Consider the following 19,186-nt stretch of genomic DNA (forward strand, 5'->3'; position numbering starts at 1 on the left):
ATTAAATGGTGAGTTAAATACTGTAGCTCTTAATAATGTTTCTAACGTGACTGGAACTGCACATACAGATGATGCCTGCAGGAAGCCTGGAATTATACAGTATTATTTTTAATGGGCAGCCCTACTGTGCTATAAGCCATTGGCTCAGTGAGTCTCTGAGACAAACTACAGATGAGAGACTTCCAATATTGTAAATATTATACCATTTAGTTTTGAGCATCGGTAAAAGAAACAGCATATGAAATTATATTAAAAAAAATAGTTTACAGAAGTCAGTCAGGAAATTTTTCTTCACGCTGATTTTGGAAAAGAACCTTGGAATAATTAAGAGGAGAATAAACATAGTCTTCAGAGGCTGGAAATATTTACCAAGCAGCACAAGCTGTCCACCACAGGCTGCCATGCTGCTTGCTTATAGTGTGGTGAGGTGCAGCACTCAGGAAGCTGGAGAAGGACAGCGTGGTGCTTGGAGAGGTCTTTTGCAGTGTGCTCGGATGGTGGCTAAGTGGGTTCACATTGGAAGGCTGTAGTTTGTTTTTTGGACTCTTAATATTTTTCTTCTTAAAGAGACAGGATTAACAACCCTATTGGTCTCATTTGACTTTATCTGCAAGCTACGGTGTTTTAGCCTGGGATTCTTACCTCAAATTTAGTAACTTACGTATCTTAGACATGCTGTGCATTTTAATGTCTGCTGGCAATTCTTTCATACTCTTCAGTAAGATATGTGAAGGATAATTATCTTTACAAAGTGCTTTTTCTCTCAATCCAGCTTGCTTTCTAGATTCATTTGTCCAGCTTTGACGTTTTCTCTCTAAGGAATTGCAGTCGATGATCAGGTGATGCTTTAAGTGTCTTTGATTAAGTAAGTAGGTAGAACATCTTCAACCTCTTAGTGCAGTTGATTTAGGAACTGAAGACAGCCTTGTGTTTTTTCCAAATTTGCATGGTGGTTCCAATTTTTCATGGTATTTCACACACAGATAGCATATATTATGCCAGCAGTGGACTTGCAGCTGCCACATACAGAAGTAAGGTTGCTTTCTTGTTTGTACTTGGTTTCTTTTCCCATCTTGTGTAGGCTTGCAGAAGCTGTGCAAATCATGCTCACCTGTGGTACTTCACTCAGTGCTCAGACTCTATCAGTAATCTGTAATTCTTTGTAAATCACAATTGTTTTGGAAAACAAAGGTGTATGTCTGAACACAGAGGAGGAGGGTGCTGGGTCTGTTATGCAGCAATGTGGGGTTATTTATCATAGATTGTGCTCCCTGCACTTTAATAATCTGCTGACATTTTGCCAGTGATGAAAAGGTCGGGGGAAAAAGTTACTTCCTACAAATCATAGCATTTGATTGTTCTTATTAAAGGGAGCGTGCTTCCTTGGAATGCAATTTCAGTCATCTACAGCTCTGTGAAAGATGAATTACCTGCTGGTATTAATGCATGGAAATTAGAGCATCCCAGACATGCTCTGTATGCTACTGATATACAGAGCAGTGTGTGGGGAAGATGCTAGAAAGAAATTTCTTGAATACTGAATAAAATAGGAAAAGAAATAATCAGAAATTGGCGCTTGGAAAATGAGATTACACTGATTTAAGATCACTCAGATTTTCTTTCTGCCCTCTGGTCCACTAGGCATTACAACTTAATTTTTTGCAATGGTTGTCCATTTTACCTCTTAAGTATCTGCTACCTGAAGTACAGTAACTCAGTGACACGCAAAGCTGCGTCTTTTTTACTTTGCTCCCAGCTTTCCCTATTGGTTCTTTTATTTGAGATGCTTCAGTTTGAAACCACAGAACTGTTTTTCTTGTAATCCTGAAAGTCTGTTCCCAATACAGGCAGAGTATCTCTGTTGAAGGCATAGCCGTGGCTTGAATCCAGCAGCAGTGGGGCAGAGGATGAGTGTTGGCAGCCTGGCTGTAGGCACAAGTGTTGGCTGCTATTAGGGCTGGTGTGGGTGCACGCCAGCTTGAAGAGAGCCCCCAGCTCTGCACGGGGTTACTGCTTGTGTGGGAGGCAGGTGCTTGTGGTGGGCTGCCCAGTGCTGGTGCTGTGAAGTCATAGAGTTGTGTTGTTTTACACAAAGATGTGGGGCAGCTGCTATGTTTTTCTTAAAGGAAATGAATAAAAGAATCTTACTGGAGAGTGCTGGCTTGATTCTCTTATAACGCAGTATTTGCTGCTCCCTCTCCTTAGATGGCTGTAGAGATACTTCAAGAAGACATGCCTAGAAAGCTGAATGGTAACAATCATATAGCTCCAATTGGCAGAGGAATTGTGTGCTGTAGTTCATACTGCCAAACCATCTCAAAATGAATTTAAATGCAGATACTCTTGAAAAAGAGAAGGTAGAATGGACTGCATGGGGAAATAGAATGCATAGTCTTTGATAGAGCCAATTTTTTTTTTTTTTAGCCTTCTACAATGCCATTTCCTGAAAGTTCAGTGGGCAGAAGCTGCTTTATTTAGCTGCCCAAGAATTCAATATATTAATTGTTGTTGGAAACGAGCCAGATCCACTTGAATTTCTTCCAAAAAGTACTGTTTTTGCATCTCGCATGTTTAGTGAAGAGAGTTTAGTGAAAGCATTTTTGGCCAACTCAGTGGATTTTACTTTTTTACAGAGCATTGTCAAAGAACGTCACATTATGTCTTGGGTTGGAAGGAACTTGCATTGTAAAATGCTGAGATGTGCTGCGGTGAGCCACTGGCTGTGCAAGGGCTGAAGGAGTGCTTCCATCTTCCTGCCATCCTACAGGATATGGAGAGTCACATTCACTGTTGCTTTTCTACACTCTTATATTTAAATGCATTTTGAAAGCTTGTAATTCTTGTGCAGAATAACACAGTGTGCTCTTCGATGGGTTTTTTATGAAGCATGTTAGGATTCTTTATCCAGCAAATTTGTGCAGGATACCTAACAGACTTATTAGGAAACCCTTAAGGGTTTACATATTTAGTATGCTAAACTGAAGATTTTTGCTCTTTAAAGTATCCTTTTTTTAAAGATGACTTGCATTTGGAGGTTAGTTCTCCCAGTAAGATCTCTTTTTTCCCTAAAAAAGGATGCAGGTTTTTTGTTTTTAATGAAAGCATCTGGTATTGCTTTTCAGGCTTGTGTGCTGGAGCATGTTTCCCACAAAATACTTATTTCCACCCCTAACTTATTTGGCTAGCACTGTATTTAGGCAGGCTGAGAAATCAAGGTGGAAGCTGTGAATGAGACTGGGGGAACGGTCCGAACTTCAGCTCAACAGAAGGGTGCTGATGGGCAGGGTGCTCTGGGGCAATCATGTTGTGCAATGCTTGTGTGCACACGGTGGTGATATCCTCACTGCAAGTCTGGCTGATTGATGATCCACTTCTCCCAGATCACATTCTGGTGTTATCTCATCCTGGGAGTTTCTGTGGCTTGTCTCCACCCTAGCTTAAAACTGGATTTAATTAGCAGTTTCTGGAAAGTGGGGAGGGAAAAGTACAGCATGGACTGCCACTGTGTTTTTATTTGCAGAGTTGGCCTCTTGCTATTTTCCCTACATCTTCATAGACTTTGGCTAGACTGTTAACAACAACAAAGCAATCAGCCTGTGTTTTTCACAAATGTAATTCAAGAAAATATCTCCCACTTCTTTTTGGGAGGAAAAAGTTGTTATGCAAATATCAGAGGTTATCTCAGTGGTCACAGGAAAGAAAAATGGGGTCACAGAAAAGGAAGGGAGGGTAATAACACAGCGCTTGAAATACTTTTGTTTTCATTCGGGTATTTTTAGCTAACGGTCTTTTTTTTCCCCTTTATATGAGATGATGTCTTGCTGTGCCAAAACTAGAAACTACCACAGTGTATTTTTTTCCCTGGGACAAACATCTCAGTTGATGTTGATGCATTCAGGAACTGCTGGTTAAGGTGATACTGACAAAACATAAAGAAGGCTTCAGCAACTTTCATTATTACTAATGATAAAATCCAAGATAAAATCTGCAGCCACAGTTAAATCAAGTTTTCATCTATCAGCCTTGCAACATTCTGGAGCCTTTGCTTATTTTCCAGAGCTGTCATGCTGCTGTTCCTGATCCCCCTTTTCAGGTAGACCTGTTACCTTCTTTACCTTGATACAGTCCTTCCCAGGAGAGATGGTCTAAATACTTTCAAAGGAAGTGATTATGTATTTCCAGCATTTTCTTTAGCTCAAAATGGTTCTTTCTACATATCAGTCAAAATCTCACTGAAATCCTGAGGGGAAAAAAACAAATAGGAACAGGAATTATCAAATCAAACCTTTGAGTTGTACTTACTGCTTGAACGTGTGAAATCATTCTTTTTACACGTGTTTGGGCTTTCATTTTGGTCTTGTTTTCTGTGAGCCCTCTGTGTTTCACAGGCTGACAGTGTGACGCAAAGGAACTGGAGTTCAGTGGATACCTGCTATATTTGTAGGTGCAAGTAGAAGTGATGCTTTGAGACCCAGCCATGCTGCCTGAAGTTATAGTGCCCAATTCCAAACCCTGAGTTATCTGTGCAATTGAGATTTTGGCTTGTGATGTTGCTCCATGTAGGTCTGGCTCCTTCAGTCCCAGCCATAACATCTCCTTGTCCAACAGAGGGGCTGGTGTGGCTGTGCCTCAAGAGGTGCTGGTCTACAGCACCTGGAGCTGTACCCTAGCCTTGGCTTGTGGCAGTTCTTGTTAGCAGGCTGGTTAGCAATTCAGTGGTCTGAATTAGGATTTGTAAGAAAACTCTCTTTATAGGAGAATCTTGTTCATCTTGGCCATCTCCAAAGTTGCTTGAGGAATGGCACAGCTTTATTTCTGGTAGTTTTCCCAGTTGAGATTTCAGAACTTAAGGAGTTGGTGGCAGTGCTGCAAGCACATCTGAAAGCATATCCTTCTGGGAAAATTAATTTGTTTTTTACTTGCATGTTTTTCCTCCTTTCTTGTCTTTTTAAATATTTGCTTTACTAACTGTATCTCTGCTGGAACAAGGATTGGAGGTGAACAAGCTCTTTATTACGCATTTCTAAGCTTTCCATTAGACAAAAGAACAGCTGCCCTATAAGCATAAAATGGTGGAAAATGTGTTTGAAATGGGGATAGAGAATTTCTCCCTGTTTCCCCCATGGCGTGCAGAGCTCCAGCACTTCATACTGTCATCTTCTGCCCACTTTGGGGCAGTGAAACACCTGATCAGGCTTGCACACAGCAAGGCAATGTTTTCTTCCATATCTCTACCTTTTCTGACAGACCCTGCCTTGAAAATTACTGGAGGCAACTCATGGTGGCTGTAACTTGCACCATGTACGGGAATGCGGATTTGCAGCCAGCCATGCATGCATGGAAATGCAGAGCTGGTGATAATTGGGATCCGGAGTGGCTCCTGCATGCTAAGGAGCCCTAGGAAAGTGGTAATTGAAAGGTTTTCTTTGACGTTTCTTCTTTACACACTGGAGAGCCAGGCCAGGTACGTTTTCAGCACTGTGCTTTCTCAAGGCAAGAAAAGCAGAGAGCAGTAATACAACAATACTGAGAAAAGAAATAGCAGTGGGCTATACATCCCATTCCTTTCAGAATAAATGAACACAGGCCCAACACTGCTTTAACTTATATGCTCTCCTTTATCAATGCTGTTGCTGGGGGAAGTAAGAGCATGCCTGCCTGGAGATCCACTGTGCCAAAACAAATAATTGCAGTGTGTGGCAAGCTGGGATGGCACCAAGGTGTTTGATGGATGAGCATTCCTCCCTGAAGCAGAGGAATATTTGAGAGTTTTGTATTGTACTGTTGTGGAAATTGACTGTTCACTTATAAAATATGCTATCAAGTTGCCTACCTGAGACTTGAATGGGTGATATAGGAAAAGAAATTGCTGTAGAGCAATCAGGTCAGTATGTAAACGATTGTAGGTCCTGATCAGGCTTCATTACCATTTTATCTTTGACTAAAATTTCTGCTGGCTGTTTCCCTTCTCTTACAGCTGTCTCAGTTCATCCAAAGCAAGATGTCTGACATGTTGTTGTGCTTTTGTTAATATATTGCAGTAGTGTCTCAGAGTCCTTATCCTCAATCAGGACAAGATGCTGCTCAGAGCAGCAGAGCTGTCTGGAATGCTGTTTTTGTTGAGCACGGCTGCAAAAGAGCTCTCTAGATGTGAGAGGAGGAAGAGCTAGCTGCAAGCATGGAGACAAGCTCCTGTGTTGTAATTATGACGGCTGGCACGTTAATTGCTGCTATGCTAGCTTCAGCAGCGTGCTTGAAATTGAGAAGGTGCTTTCTAATAGTGACATTTAACTTGTTTCCATCATCTGCTTTCTTTTTAATTGGCGTGGGCTGGAAATTACCAAGGGGAGCCTTCCTGAGCCATGCGTGCCCTTGTTGGGCACTGGGCACTGGGCTCCTGGTTCTCCCAGGAGATGATCTGGCTTTCTCATAAGATGTGGCATCAGGCTCCTCTGCATACCTGCTTGTTCGAGCATAAAATCCAGAGGCTGTTTGAGCTGTCCTTTGAAAATTGTTGGTGGGAGACTGGGCTAAACTGCATGACTTCACAGTTTCTCTCAATTCTGCCATCTTTTTTCCTCCAAAGGGAGAAGACGCAGTAAGCAGTTAAAGGCTGGAGAGACTAATTGCATACAACTAGATAGATGTTCAAAATGGAAGGTCTAGTATGCAAGTATAGTCAAAAGAGTTGGGACAGTACTTCTCAAGAAGTACCTTGCTCATCTATTTGTTAGAAAAAATACTGAGCATTCGTGAAAATATTGCCAGTCTCAGAGAACTCAGACTTGTCAGAGAAATTGTGAAGTTCAGTTTCAAAGTAGAAACTTTAGGAAGATGTATGTGAGTGAAGGATGCCTTTGCCTTACTATTAAATTTTCAAAGTGATAGTTTACACTCATCTCACGTTTCCAGGCTTTTCCCTCCAACCAAAAAGAAAAGCTTTTTTTCTTTTTTAAGTTCGACAGACAAACAAACATCTTTCAAAGCAATCCCCTAGAGTTTAAAAGGAAAAAAAAATTAATGTGAGATTATGAAATGGCAAATCATAGCCGCAGCAGTTAAAACGCAAAACACAGCCAACAGTTTTTTAAATATTATCAAAAACTTTCAAGTTCATGAAGAGTAGCCTTAGCACTAATGGAAGCTATTTGCTCAGTAGAATGAAATATATTGGACTTAACCAATGTAAGTTGTACAGATACATGCAGGTAAGAATGTGAAGCTAGGTTTGCCCATAGAAAGTGATGGGGAGCAGCAACTTACCTGTAGGCTGGGTGCGTGGTGGCCTTGTGTGCATGCAGTCCTCCTGGGCTGCTGTGTCTCTTTCCTCAGGAGGGAGGCAGAGCGTGTGGCAGCATGCTGAGCTGCATCTGGTACATGGGGCAGCTTGCTTACACTTATCTTTTATACAGCACTGTGCCATGCTTTTGCTTGTTTTGTTTAATTGGCAGTTATTATCTTGGAAAACACTCTTGCCAGTTGATGTAGTGGTAATTAAAGTCACTGTTATACGTTAGGTACTCACTGTTGCTCATTACGTACTCACTGGAGGAAAAAAGAAAATAGGTGAGCAGAAGCAAGCTTTGAAGAAAAGGAGTGGCTGTGCCAATTATCTTGGTAAGCTGCTCAGAGAGAGTTAATCCATGTGAGTGAAAGCAAGTCCTCTATGATGCTGTGCCAAGGGCAGGAATTTGAGCTCTGTTTGGAAAGTGAAAGTTATAGTCTTGCAGATTATAGCTCCCTAGAAGAAAATGTCTTTGTTGCATAAACTGAAGAAGAGCTTTTTCCAACTCTGTCGTCCAAACGATCTTTTCCTCTGGACACCTGGAAAAGGACCACTGCAGGGCAGAGCTAAGATTCACTCAGCTCAAGTGCTCAGTAGCACAGTGGATCTGTGAATCTTATCTCGGTATGCATATGGCCATGCATGTGCACTTGTGTGCATGCTGCCAGAGATCAGTGTATGCAGGTACATTTCTTTTTCTTTCTTTCTTTTTTTTTTTTTTTTGAGAAAGAGAGCAATTGATGCAAAAATCCACTAACTTTCAGCATCCATGGTGACAGCAGAGCTTTGCTGATTTATACATCCTGGAGTCTCGGAGCTCTTGCAGTGTGTGCTGCTACGTTTTTATCAGGTGGGGAATTATCAGGTTCAGAAAGGGGACTGACTTTATTTTGTCCACGTTTTCTCATTTTACAACTAGGATTGAGTTAGATGTTGGAGGCTGAGCTACACTTGCAATACAGTTCTTTTCCTAGTAGCTGATAATTTGTGGCATCTTTCATACATATGAATCACTCTGCCATGCAGCACAAGGTCATTTTCCTCTCTCTGCCTTATGTCTATTTAAGCAGACAACATTTCTAGTTCAGAATCTGTGAAATCATTTTCAGTTCACTTCATATTTGGGTTATATATCCCCACCCCCTTTCCAATTACTGTCACATATATAATATAGGCTATTCCTGGAGTTGGCATTTCATTTTAGTGCCTGAAAAATGATGCTATGAACTCAGACTGCAACTTCTAGGACATGTGTGGTCTGTGTGCTAACCCAGGCAATGCCCCTATAGCTCATTTGGTTTGCCCTTCCATGTGCAGCCACACTCATTTTAGTATGTACTACTACTGCATATTTTAGTATCTGAAGGAGAGCATAATATAGTACTTTCTGTGCACATATTTTTCTTTAATTATGGAAATGATAAGGCTGGAAAAGACCTCTAAGATCATCAAGTCCAGCCATCAACTGATCACCACCATGATGATTAAACTGCAGCGACAGCAATGTCTGCAAGTAAAGACTGATGCATTTGCTTTCCTATACAGATGTGAGTGGGGGGTCCAGGATGTGGATCTCATTGACTTCATTATCCTTGTCTGTTGGTGTGCTTGGTGGAACAAGACCTCAGTATGTAGATGCCATGGTATAATTTGCACTTGCCTTCCTGGAAAGCATGTATATAGAGGAGAACCATTCACCTTGAAGATGGCTATCTTTGAGCATTAGCAGCTTATTTGTCGCAAAGAACAAGTTGAGTAGGTTGTCCCCTTCAAATAGGATGGGTTGCTGGATTTCAGCACAGTATACAAACAGACATCGAGGTCTGTGGTATCTTAGCAAAGTTCCCTTGCAAAGTTCCCAGCGGTCTGGTTAGAGGGTGCCTCCAGCAGCCCTCCACAGCGTGGATCCTCTGGCTGCTGGCCTTTTCCCTCCTCTGCATTCATTCACTGTGGGAACTGGCTCCCAGCAGCTTTTTTCCTTCGTGCTAATCCACCCAGGGTAAGTCACCACTTGGCTCCTTTCTAATCTATCTGTAAGTAATTTTGATTTGTCTATTTGGGGCTTCTTTTCCTTGTGTGTTAGGGATGATTATCACCTTCTTTCACCAAGGCACTGTAGACTTCCTTCATGTCTACAAAATACCTTGGAAAACCTGAAGGGCTCTATTTGGTAGGGGGCAAAATGCTGTTGTCAAACAGCAGGATTTTTCAAGTGGAAATATGCCACTGCTTACATAAAATTGAAACCAGGCTTTTTCAGCACATCTCTCAGCCACTGCTGCAGAGCCGTGGGTGCAGACACCCTGTAGATGGAATGCAGAAGGAATTTGGGGCAGGAACAAAATCTATTATCACTGTATTTTGGAAGGTACCGCTATTGTCAGTTTTCTGATACTTGGGTGGTTTTAACTGTTTATCATCAAAAAAGCTGCCATTACTTTAAGAAGGCTGTAGGAGTGACCCAGGGAGGGGATGGGTCTGGGCATCTCTGGGGACGAGATCTTGGGGCTCCCCTTGCTGCAACTGCACGTGAGCAAATGATGGTGCTGGGTGGCCTGTGCCAAAGCCAACTGGGAAGAAGAGTAATGCTTATCAAATAAAGCAGGTCTTTGAAGAGATTGGGCATTATGTTTTTCAAATATCAGAATGTAAATGTCACATTCCTTATAAATACCAGGCACTACACAGCTGCATTGAGCTGGCGTAGCTGTTGTGGTCTACTGGATGGAAGGGCAGGGTCGAGCCATTCCCCCCAGTGACCCAGAAATACTGTTGATGTTTCTGAGAAGCAATTATCTACATTTCCTCTCAGTCTAAGGGGAATCAATCCCCTCTTCACTGGGAGAAGAATGTGTCCAGTCAGCGCTGGGAAAATCCTGGAGTAGTCCAGAAGCATCAAGCACACAAACACAATACCAGCATTGGCAAACTGGCGTGAATAGCTTCAGAATGCTGTAATGTGGGCTGCACATTGCAAGGATGATTCCTTGCAAAGACCACAGATCCATCATTTTGAGAAGTCAGACCTTTGTCGCCCAAAATAGGCTTTTCTCTTCTTTTTCCCTGGAATGTGGAATTTTTATTTATCTATTTATTCGCTTTTGTATTTCACGGTATAATGGGAAAAGTCTGGGCAGTTCACACTGCACAGCTCAATAAGGCAGAGGTTCCTTCCAACTGTCTTGTCAGCCAGAGATGCTTAGGTATAGATGAGTAGGTGTGCTCCAGGCAGCTCCTGGCACGGGAATGCTTTCCCTTCTCTGCCTGCTTTGATGTTGTGTATGTGGGGAAGCTGCTATGGGGCACTTGCATCTGAAGCCCCATACCTTGATACCCCTTTTTAGTGGCTTAAGTTGTAATTCAGGCTGTGCTATTTGCATTTTTAGTGACAGGACTTGGAAAGTGGGTACTCTCCTTCAGCTTACCTACATGACCTATCTATGTATGGATCCTGTGCAAAAAAATCAGCGTGCAACATAAGCAGCAGGGAGCTCTGATTTTCCCCCACCTGAAGGTCTCAGCTGTGGTGACTTTCTAATCTTTACTGGATGGGCTGTAAATTGTGACCAGTGTGTGCATTATGGAAATTCTCAGAACAGGAAGAAAAACATCTTACTTTCTACATGCATGCTTGTAGAACTTAAATTAAAGCAAGTATGTAAGTGTAGCACATACTTAAGCTCTCATCTGATTTTCGAGGTTGTGGGCTGTGCATGCGCAGTGGGAGGGGAGTTCAGGGTGTCTCCAGCAGCATTCTTCAGCTAAGAACTGTGCTTTGCAGATCATCTCTGCATTTTGTGGTTTGATCTCCTGTTCTTGTGCTCTGTTTCATGTTGTGGAACAGTCGTAGAGAATACAAAATGTATTGCCTTCAGATTAAATTAAACTGTGTACAACTGCTTATGAAAACCAAAAGAAGAAAGAGACCAGAGTGAAACCTGTTCTGTAACTTCTCTAATCTGGATTCATCTGCAATCTCAGTAATTGCAGTTCATGGGTTTGGATCTTCACATTTGCGAAAGATATCAGCATATCAGCAGTCTTGGAGAAATCAGCCTGGTGTTAAAATCATCAGCCCACGTGCTGTGTTGGAAGCCTGGAGGAGACAGGTTGTCTGAGGACCTTTCACAAGTGGGGTGTAAGGTTTCTAGGCTGAAATGCTGTGGGTTATCACACTGCTTATAAATTTGATCACAGCAGAGTGAGACTTTTTTTTTTTTTTAAATGTGGTCACCGATGTAATTGCTGACCAACAAAAATCAGAGCTCAGTTTCATTATTGTGAGTCTCCTGTGCTCCTGTTCAAATGGGAGCTTTTACCCTTTGCAGAACTTTCATTCAGTGTTTGTCTTTTCTTGTAGCTAACACCTAAACTTATGGTGCTCTCATGCTGTTATAGTGTAATTACTATCTACAAATACTGCAGAGTAAATGTAGGATACTAGACATTATCTTGGCAGAGAAGAACATGAAGAGCAGACTTTTGAACTGAATCTCTAAATAATATTTTTCTTTTGAGCTTGGAATCACTCTTATACAAATTCATTTCAGGTAAGAAAGAGTGGATTGATGAAAGTTTGTTTTTCTAACTTTATTCTTATCTCACCTGTCTTCAAGTCTCCTGAATCAGTTCTGTGTGCACAAATTGCTTCCATGGGAGAAAGTGTACATAACACAACTACCTCCACTCCTCAGTTTTGTTTTTGTTTAGCTTTTGTTGCGTGTTTTTCCCTTTACTGGGAAGTCTGGGTGTGAGTGTCATGTGAATCCCTAAGTGGGTGGCAGAGAGAAGAGGTTGTGTCATTGCTAAAGGCGGGCTATCCAGCACTGGAGAGTGCACAAGAGTGCCTTTTTTGAGCAAGTTTGCAATGTCTTTCTCAGAAATATCATGTGAGCCCTCATTTCAAATGTCAGCATTTCTTTCCAGTAAGTCAAAGAAAACCTAGCAGTTCTTGTTTCCAGGATGAGACATGTGGATGAAAGAATATCCCTGGGAAGATATTCAACAAAAGCCTCAGAACCAAGCATATCTTCAGGGGAAGTGAATTCTTCTGCATCCTTGCCACCACGATAATATAGATTGTATAAAATTGGCCAAGTGTGTAAAGCTTTAAGTCTACTATGAGTCTCATTAGTTCCATCTGAGCTGAATTTGACCAAGCTGCCCATGTTATATCTTCTTATGCATCTTAGCATAGTGTCAGAGTCCAGGCCATTGCAATTAGGCCCTCATTTCCCAAGCCATGTTAGGTGCAGTCCAGGCTCCCTAAGAATTCTCATTTTTAGGGCCCAATCCTCCTGTTTCTCTCCAGCATGATTTTAGCACTGGATTGTTTATCAAACCCTGTGTAATTCAGCTGTAGGGCCAGGAAGTCTGCAGGAGAGAGTGAAGATGTTTCGAGATGTGAGCAGAAACCTCTTACCAACCCAAAAAAGAAAATAGTAACCAGGGTGTTTTGTTTGGCTTCTTGTGGGAGATCGGGGACCAGCATTGGCTGCACAGTCACTGTTTCACTGTCACTGCTGATGCTTTAGCATTTACATCATATTTTCTGCTTGGCCTTGGCTGGGGAGTTGTTTAGCATGTGAGCCTCTGGCTCATACCTCTCTAAGCCAGGAAGCTTTAAACATCCAAGCATTGCAGAGTTTGCCTCAGTTTTCTACTGCACTCCTAAAACCTTCCACAAACTCTGAAGGAGGCAAGAGCTCAGCATCTCATCATCCCGCACCAGGCTTTCCTTTGGTTGAACACTCTCTGCAAGTGCTTCTCTCCATCCCCTGTGAGCCTCTTGCCCTGTCTTATAAGAGGATGCACAGTCAGATCTCCAAGCCAAAGGGAAGAGTCCCCTAGACTTCTAGGATGTCATTTGAGTAGCAGAAGCGTGTATGAGGTAGAGGTAGAGCTATTCCAGGTGCCCTCAGTCCCTAAACCCTCTGTTGATAAAACCCTTACAGTTGTTTACCAACATTACTGCTAAAATGGATCAGAAGCAGCTGGTAGCCATCATCTGAGAATCTTATTTTACAAATAGCTTGAGGTTTCCAAGTTCTCATAATGCTGGGCAAACCTGATTTATATATCAGTAGGACAATTTGGGAATGCTTGTTGGTCACATCAGACCATCCACAGGCTGAAGCTGCATGAACAGATTTAGAATTAACAAAGGGCTTTTCACTGCACTCCTGAGTGGTGGAGCCCCTCTTCAGCACCCTGTGCATTATGCAAGCACACAAGTTTAGTGTGAGGAATCACTGAGATCCTTTCCTTTCCTCATGTTTTTTTTTTTTTTATTTTAAGTAGTTTATTATTTTGGTAATTGGCAAGAAGAAAGTTGCTCCTGCTGGGTTGGAACTGGCTGGTGTAGTCTAAGTTGTTGCTTGTCAACTTATCCTTGCACAACTCCCAGGAAGATCTTCTGTAGGGCTTTGCTCCATCTGGGCTAAATGCCCACAACTGAGCTGAGAAACTAAGCTATATTCTACTGTCTGGCTGCTGCTACTCAGTCAAACACCATCAGAAACCAGTTTAAACACGAATCCAAAACTTGATTTTACATCAAGTATAAATAGGCCCAAGAAAATGATATCTTTGTATCTGAAGATTCCAAGTGCTGTTGGTTTTTCTTATTTATTATTTTTTCTTCCCATCATCACTTCCCACTTCTGAATATGAGCACGGTCTGTGTCCCAGGCAGACTTTCTCAGTAATAACTATTTGCACATATTCTGGAGCTTGAATTGGCCACAGGGTTTTTGGAGATTCTGGTTTGCTCTTTAGTGTTAAAATCTGGAAAATCAGAGTGTGAGTTTTGAGAGCATATGCACAAACAAGCCAAGGTATGTGTAGGGAATGGGGCTCTTTTTAGCTTTGAGTTAATTATTCTTTGTTTTGTATCTCTGGAACTTGTTGGGATTCCAAGTATTCCTCAATCTGCATTATAAAAGGAACCTCTTTTATTGCGTGTCTACATTTCTGTTTTCTCTGGACATCTGCAATATCCAAACTGTAACTACTGTGGAACAAAGGATCCACTCCCTTTTTGTGTTTTGACAGATTTAAGCCTGCTCAGGGTGAGTGAGAGAAGTGGTACTGAGTTGAAAGACTGTGCAGCAACCTAAGGCTGTTCTGGGGCACCGGCAATAGAGTCAGCCTGTCAAAGGTTTTGGGGATAATGGAGCTTAAGAAACGAGCACTGTTCTTCCTGATGCGCGAGTTTCAGGAATCTGAAGTGAAGCTGCCAGCCCTTCTCCAGACACTCCAGTGACTTGAAGCTGGTACTGAGTCTGGGCACTGCCTCTAGGAGCCTGGAGCACAGAGTAGGGTCTCTCAGCCGGCACAGTCTGCCTTTCAGTATAGTGCTGAGCCTGGTGTTGTAGCGGGCTTCATCGCTAAGCTGCTGAGATATTGTTGTTGTCTCCATGGAGAAAGGTTCCACGTGAAGATACGTCATAAAAATTGAATTCCTTCTCCCCTAAGGGTGTGAAACAGGAAGCTGTCTGCCATGGAGCTCTGGTGGTGATGATTAACGTGGACCTCAGAAATCTGGGAGCTGCACTGCTGAACCGGTTGGCTGTATGTGCAGAAAGGTCTGACATCCCTGTAATTGCAACCTAGTAGGTAGTATGAGGTAGCAACGCTGCTTTTGCCTCTCTATCATCTCCTCCTACATTTAACGCTCTATCCAATCTCAAGGTAGATCCAAAATATAGATACAGCTGCCAAATTTCTGAGTAGATGGTGCTCTTCCTCGCGCTCCTCTCTCATATCTGCACCAGCTCTGTTAAGTGAGATGTGCTTTGAGAAGAAGTGTTAAAATGCATTTAGTAGGGGCTTAGCTGCTTTATCTCTTTTCTTCTTTTGTTCTTCTGAGAAATAGATGGTGAGTAGTTGGATCTTGATGTTGCTATGGTGAGTTTTAAAATACACCTTTGATCATGGTTGATAGGTGCCAGCCAGTATATTAATTCCAAGCTGGCCATATGGTTCCACACTAAAATACCCTTTTTTATTCTTTTTTAAATTTTGTCTTTATTTATTGCTATTCTCACTTTGTTGAATGTTAGCCTGCTGGCTAACAGACTACTATTTCATGTTGATCTGTAAGAATTCTAATCAGGTTTGATAGTGCTTTTTCTCTGCTGAACAGCAGCTGGCAGAGTTAAAGCTGAGTTTCTTTCCATTTGTGAGAGTAACAGTTAGGTCCTGTATCTTCTTCAGAGCTGACACTGGCAGCTCTTAGAATACAGGTAAAAAGCACTTTAGGAGGCAAGAGAGAAGAAAGGACATGTAAAGAGAAACACAGAGTGCTGCAGGTGTGTGCTTAATGATTTAGATTGCTTAAGCCCTCGTCTTGTGCTATTTCAGCCTTCCTGTTGCAGTGTTCACTCACACTGAAGTGCACGTATTTGCAGAAGTGATTTTACTGAAAGTGGGAGCCCTCTTATGTGAACAAGTGTTTGCTGATGTGAATAAATTGCATAGCTGAGCCCTGGCATTCATGCTGATCTATTCTGCAGTGATGGGGAAGTGTTGTGCTCGGTATTGACTCTTCCAGCCAATTCAGCAGCAGAATTAATTGAGAGGAATCCTGTTTGATTTTCCTTTGGTAGCAGCTGTGAGAAAAGGCCCTAATAATAGACATCATACTGCATGCAGATCAGTGTCACACCAAGATGTATCTTTGATGTTGAAGTGAAAGGAGAGAAAATGAAGGCTTTGGAGGGGTGATGGGTGCATCTAGAAAGCCTTCCTTGTTAGAGTGTGGCTGGAACAGATGAGCAAGGCTTGGGCTTCCTTGAGGTGCACAGAGGCTGAGCACAGGGGTAAGTTAAATAACCACACTGAAGTGGGAACATGACTGCTCTGATTTCCCTGCTCTCTGCTTGTTTTGATTTAATTAAATAAGTAAATACAAATCCCCTTTCTTTCTCCTTGTTCACTTCTACTTGCTGCTCTCATCCAGGTTATTTTTCCCATCGAGGTTTTCTCCATGGTGAATAGCCTGACATTGCCACTGCAGACTGCCACAGTGCATTGCTGCGTTCTAAAGGGCCCTCACAGTGCTCTCCTGAAAATCAGTAAAACTACAGAAGGAGACAAGAACAGATGATTTTGGCCTGGCAGGCACAGGTCTACAAACTGATTCATCCTGAAACGTCTAAAGCAACAGCTCATCCTGCCTGTCTTGTTTGTGTTGGCCAGAAAGGAGTCTGTAGCTCCAAAACCTCACTGAGGGCTCCTTGTTGAATTGAAAGCAGAGGCCCTGATGACTTCATCAGGACTTGGGCATCACCCAATTTTATGCAAATATCCTCAAAATTATCAAAACATTTTATAATTTGCTTGTATTACTTGCAGGTGTTGCAGGGATGAGTGAATTCGTTTGTAAATGTCGGAGTAGCTGCTTGATTTTTGACAAAGATTCTGAATTCAGCTTTTTCCCCTCTGCCTGGGGGAATTCTGGCCCACCAATTCAGAGATGCTGCTCTGCAGCAAGGTTTGCTGGATGGCTGTTCTGCGGCCTTTAATTTCACTTGTTCTGCCATGGTTAAATGCCTCCTACTTAAGAAAATATTTTGCTGTCCTGTGTGGTTTTATACAAATATAACTGAAAAACCAAGTGACGGGGAATGTGGTTCTCCGTTATTTTCCGTGATTTATGCTTTGGTTTATCCAGCAAAGCAACCTACGTACCCGAGAGAACAGTATGAATCTGTGTGAGCAAAGATCACATCACATTCTGCCATGGCTTGTTGGGTTGGAGAGCTTAATCAGCCATTAGAAGATGATATTGGGAAATACAACTTACAAAGAGACTCTGTTCAGCGTTTTGAGTCTTTTGTCAGCGCTAATAGAATATTCAAGAGGAAGTGTGCAATTTTACTCTAATCCTTTTGGCTTTATTTTTTCATTTTTGTGTGCTTGCTTTTCTGCCAAGCAATTGCCCACTGCAGCTATTTGCTAGGACTTGCTTATCTAGGCTTCTGTTGTTGTCAGGTTTGAATATTATTATTTACTTGCATGGTAATACCTAGGGTTTCTGATCTGGGATCAAAGCCCTGTCATGCTAAATATTATACAGACCTAGTTTATTAAAAAGACAAACAAACAACAACAAAAAGAACCCCTCTGAAGCATTCACTGTTCCAGGAAGGTATGGTTTTACCTTATGATAGCCAGCAGGAGCAGAACAGGAAAACATTCACATGGAATACAGTTAACAATGGTCAGGGCACACCAACTGTCTTGTTTTGAAATGACAGAAGCTTGTGCCTGCAAAACAAAACAATATTATAATGACAAAAAAAAAAGTTGACTTTTTTTTTCTCCAGCAGAACAGCATTCATTACCATTTTGTTGTGTGTTTTTTTTTTTGTTGTTGTTGTTCTTGTTGTTGCTGCCTCTGGAAAAAATATTTGCAGTGCCTTTACAGCTCAGAATGCTTTTTGGTACTACTTGCAGAATTACTGCCAACTTCACCAAACAGAAACAGGAATTAAGAACAGTGACAATCTTTGGTAAAAATGTGCCTCCTGGCCTCAGCTGCTGGTAATTCCTTGCATTAATCCAGGTCCTGAAAGGGTCTGCAGCTTCTGTGGAAGCAGTTGGCTCACTGGTCATAAAGTCCTACTGGCATGAGTCTGCCATAATCGTGTTGCAAGGGGCTGAATCCCAATCTTGAAGGGCACAGTTATAGTTTTTGGATGAATCTGAGTATTGGGAACATTCTGAGCTGGCCAGTAGTGTTAGCCTGTGCTGGGAACTGGCCTGCTGATGTGCAGCTCCATTCAGAGGGACTGTGGGGTCACTGTGGACACGCTGTTAAATACGAGCAGGTGTAAACACAGCAAGCTGAGCATGGGGCTGTGCTTTGAGGAGCGTCCCTGAACTGTATTCAGTGCTCAGGAACAACAGTAGCAGTGAGTTTGAGACACTTCAGTACCAAAAAGTACAAGAAGGATGTGTCCCAGCAAGCACTGAGTTTGCGAAATTCCCCTCTTGAGGGAATGGAGGCTCTGAATGTTACCTTCTTCATCTGAAAGGCTTTCTCAGCAAGCCTGCCTGTACCAGTGCTATTTGGCCATTCAAGTCTGGTGTCCTTGGAAAACTTTACCTTGCCCATAATCTGCCTTAATGGGAGAGTGCCTAAAGCCTGCAGGGTCAGGTCTGTTTGGTTTGCTGTCTTGTTTTAGGATTTTTTTCTGTCTTTTTTGGAATGTCGGTGTGTTTTTTCTGCCAGAAAGGATATAAACCTCTCTTTTACCTTGGAACTTTGCAGCCTGCACTTATGTTTTTTCTGTTTGCTCCCACACTTGGCTTTTTGTTGTTGCTGCTGGTGAGCTTAATTTCAGAGATGTGCCAGGCTCAGCAGATAGATCCAAATTTAGGTCCATCCACCTTTAAGCAGAACAGAAGGTTTATAGAAGGCATTTCTGTAGTTTAGCTATTCAGAGTAGCTAATAACAGAGTCTTACTGGCTTCACATTAGACAGCACAGCATCCTGGCCTCTGCCATGCTGGACACTTGGCTCTTTTTTGCACCTTCATTACTTGCCATGGGTGATAGTGCTGGGTGAGCAGCAGTCCCAGTGAGAAGCTAAGAACACAAGCCTACAGCTGAGGCTAATGTGGGATGCGTTGTTTTTACTTCTCAAGGCTGTGTGTTTTCTCACTCCATACAGGCTCTTTTTTTTGCTCAACTTCCATGTTGGTTTCTATGCCTTCTAGTGTGATACACCTCTCTTCTCCTTCGTGTTCCTAGTGAAATGCTGGTGCAGTGAGTTTTATTCCAGCCTGCCAGAGAAAGACATGTCTGGAGCAGAAGCTGGCATAAAAGGAGGCAGCAGAGATTGTTTTCCTAATGCAAACTGGATTAGGGCATACCTCTGTAGTGAGTGCAGT

At 42.3% G+C, this 19,186-nt stretch overlaps 1 protein-coding gene across 7 annotated transcripts in view; it reads left to right on the forward strand.

Annotated features, from left to right (window-relative positions):
* OSBPL5 (oxysterol binding protein like 5) overlaps window positions 1-19,186 on the forward strand; it is a 159,938-nt gene that overhangs the window by 43,057 nt on the left and 97,695 nt on the right. Inside the window, exon 1 of one of the 7 annotated variants that reach the window (XM_031614076.2) lies at window positions 14,737-14,871. The exons of 5 other annotated variants lie outside the window; for them this stretch is intronic. In XM_031614076.2, the coding sequence (XP_031469936.1) occupies window positions 14,860-14,871 (12 nt within the window). In that variant the 5' untranslated portion in view covers window positions 14,737-14,859. One more of the 7 variants, XM_090140567.1, reaches the window with a different exon arrangement.

This window comes from Phasianus colchicus, chromosome 5 (genome assembly GCF_987193195.1).
Source record: "Phasianus colchicus chromosome 5, bPhaCol1.hap1.1, whole genome shotgun sequence".
NCBI lineage: Eukaryota > Metazoa > Chordata > Aves > Galliformes > Phasianidae > Phasianus > Phasianus colchicus.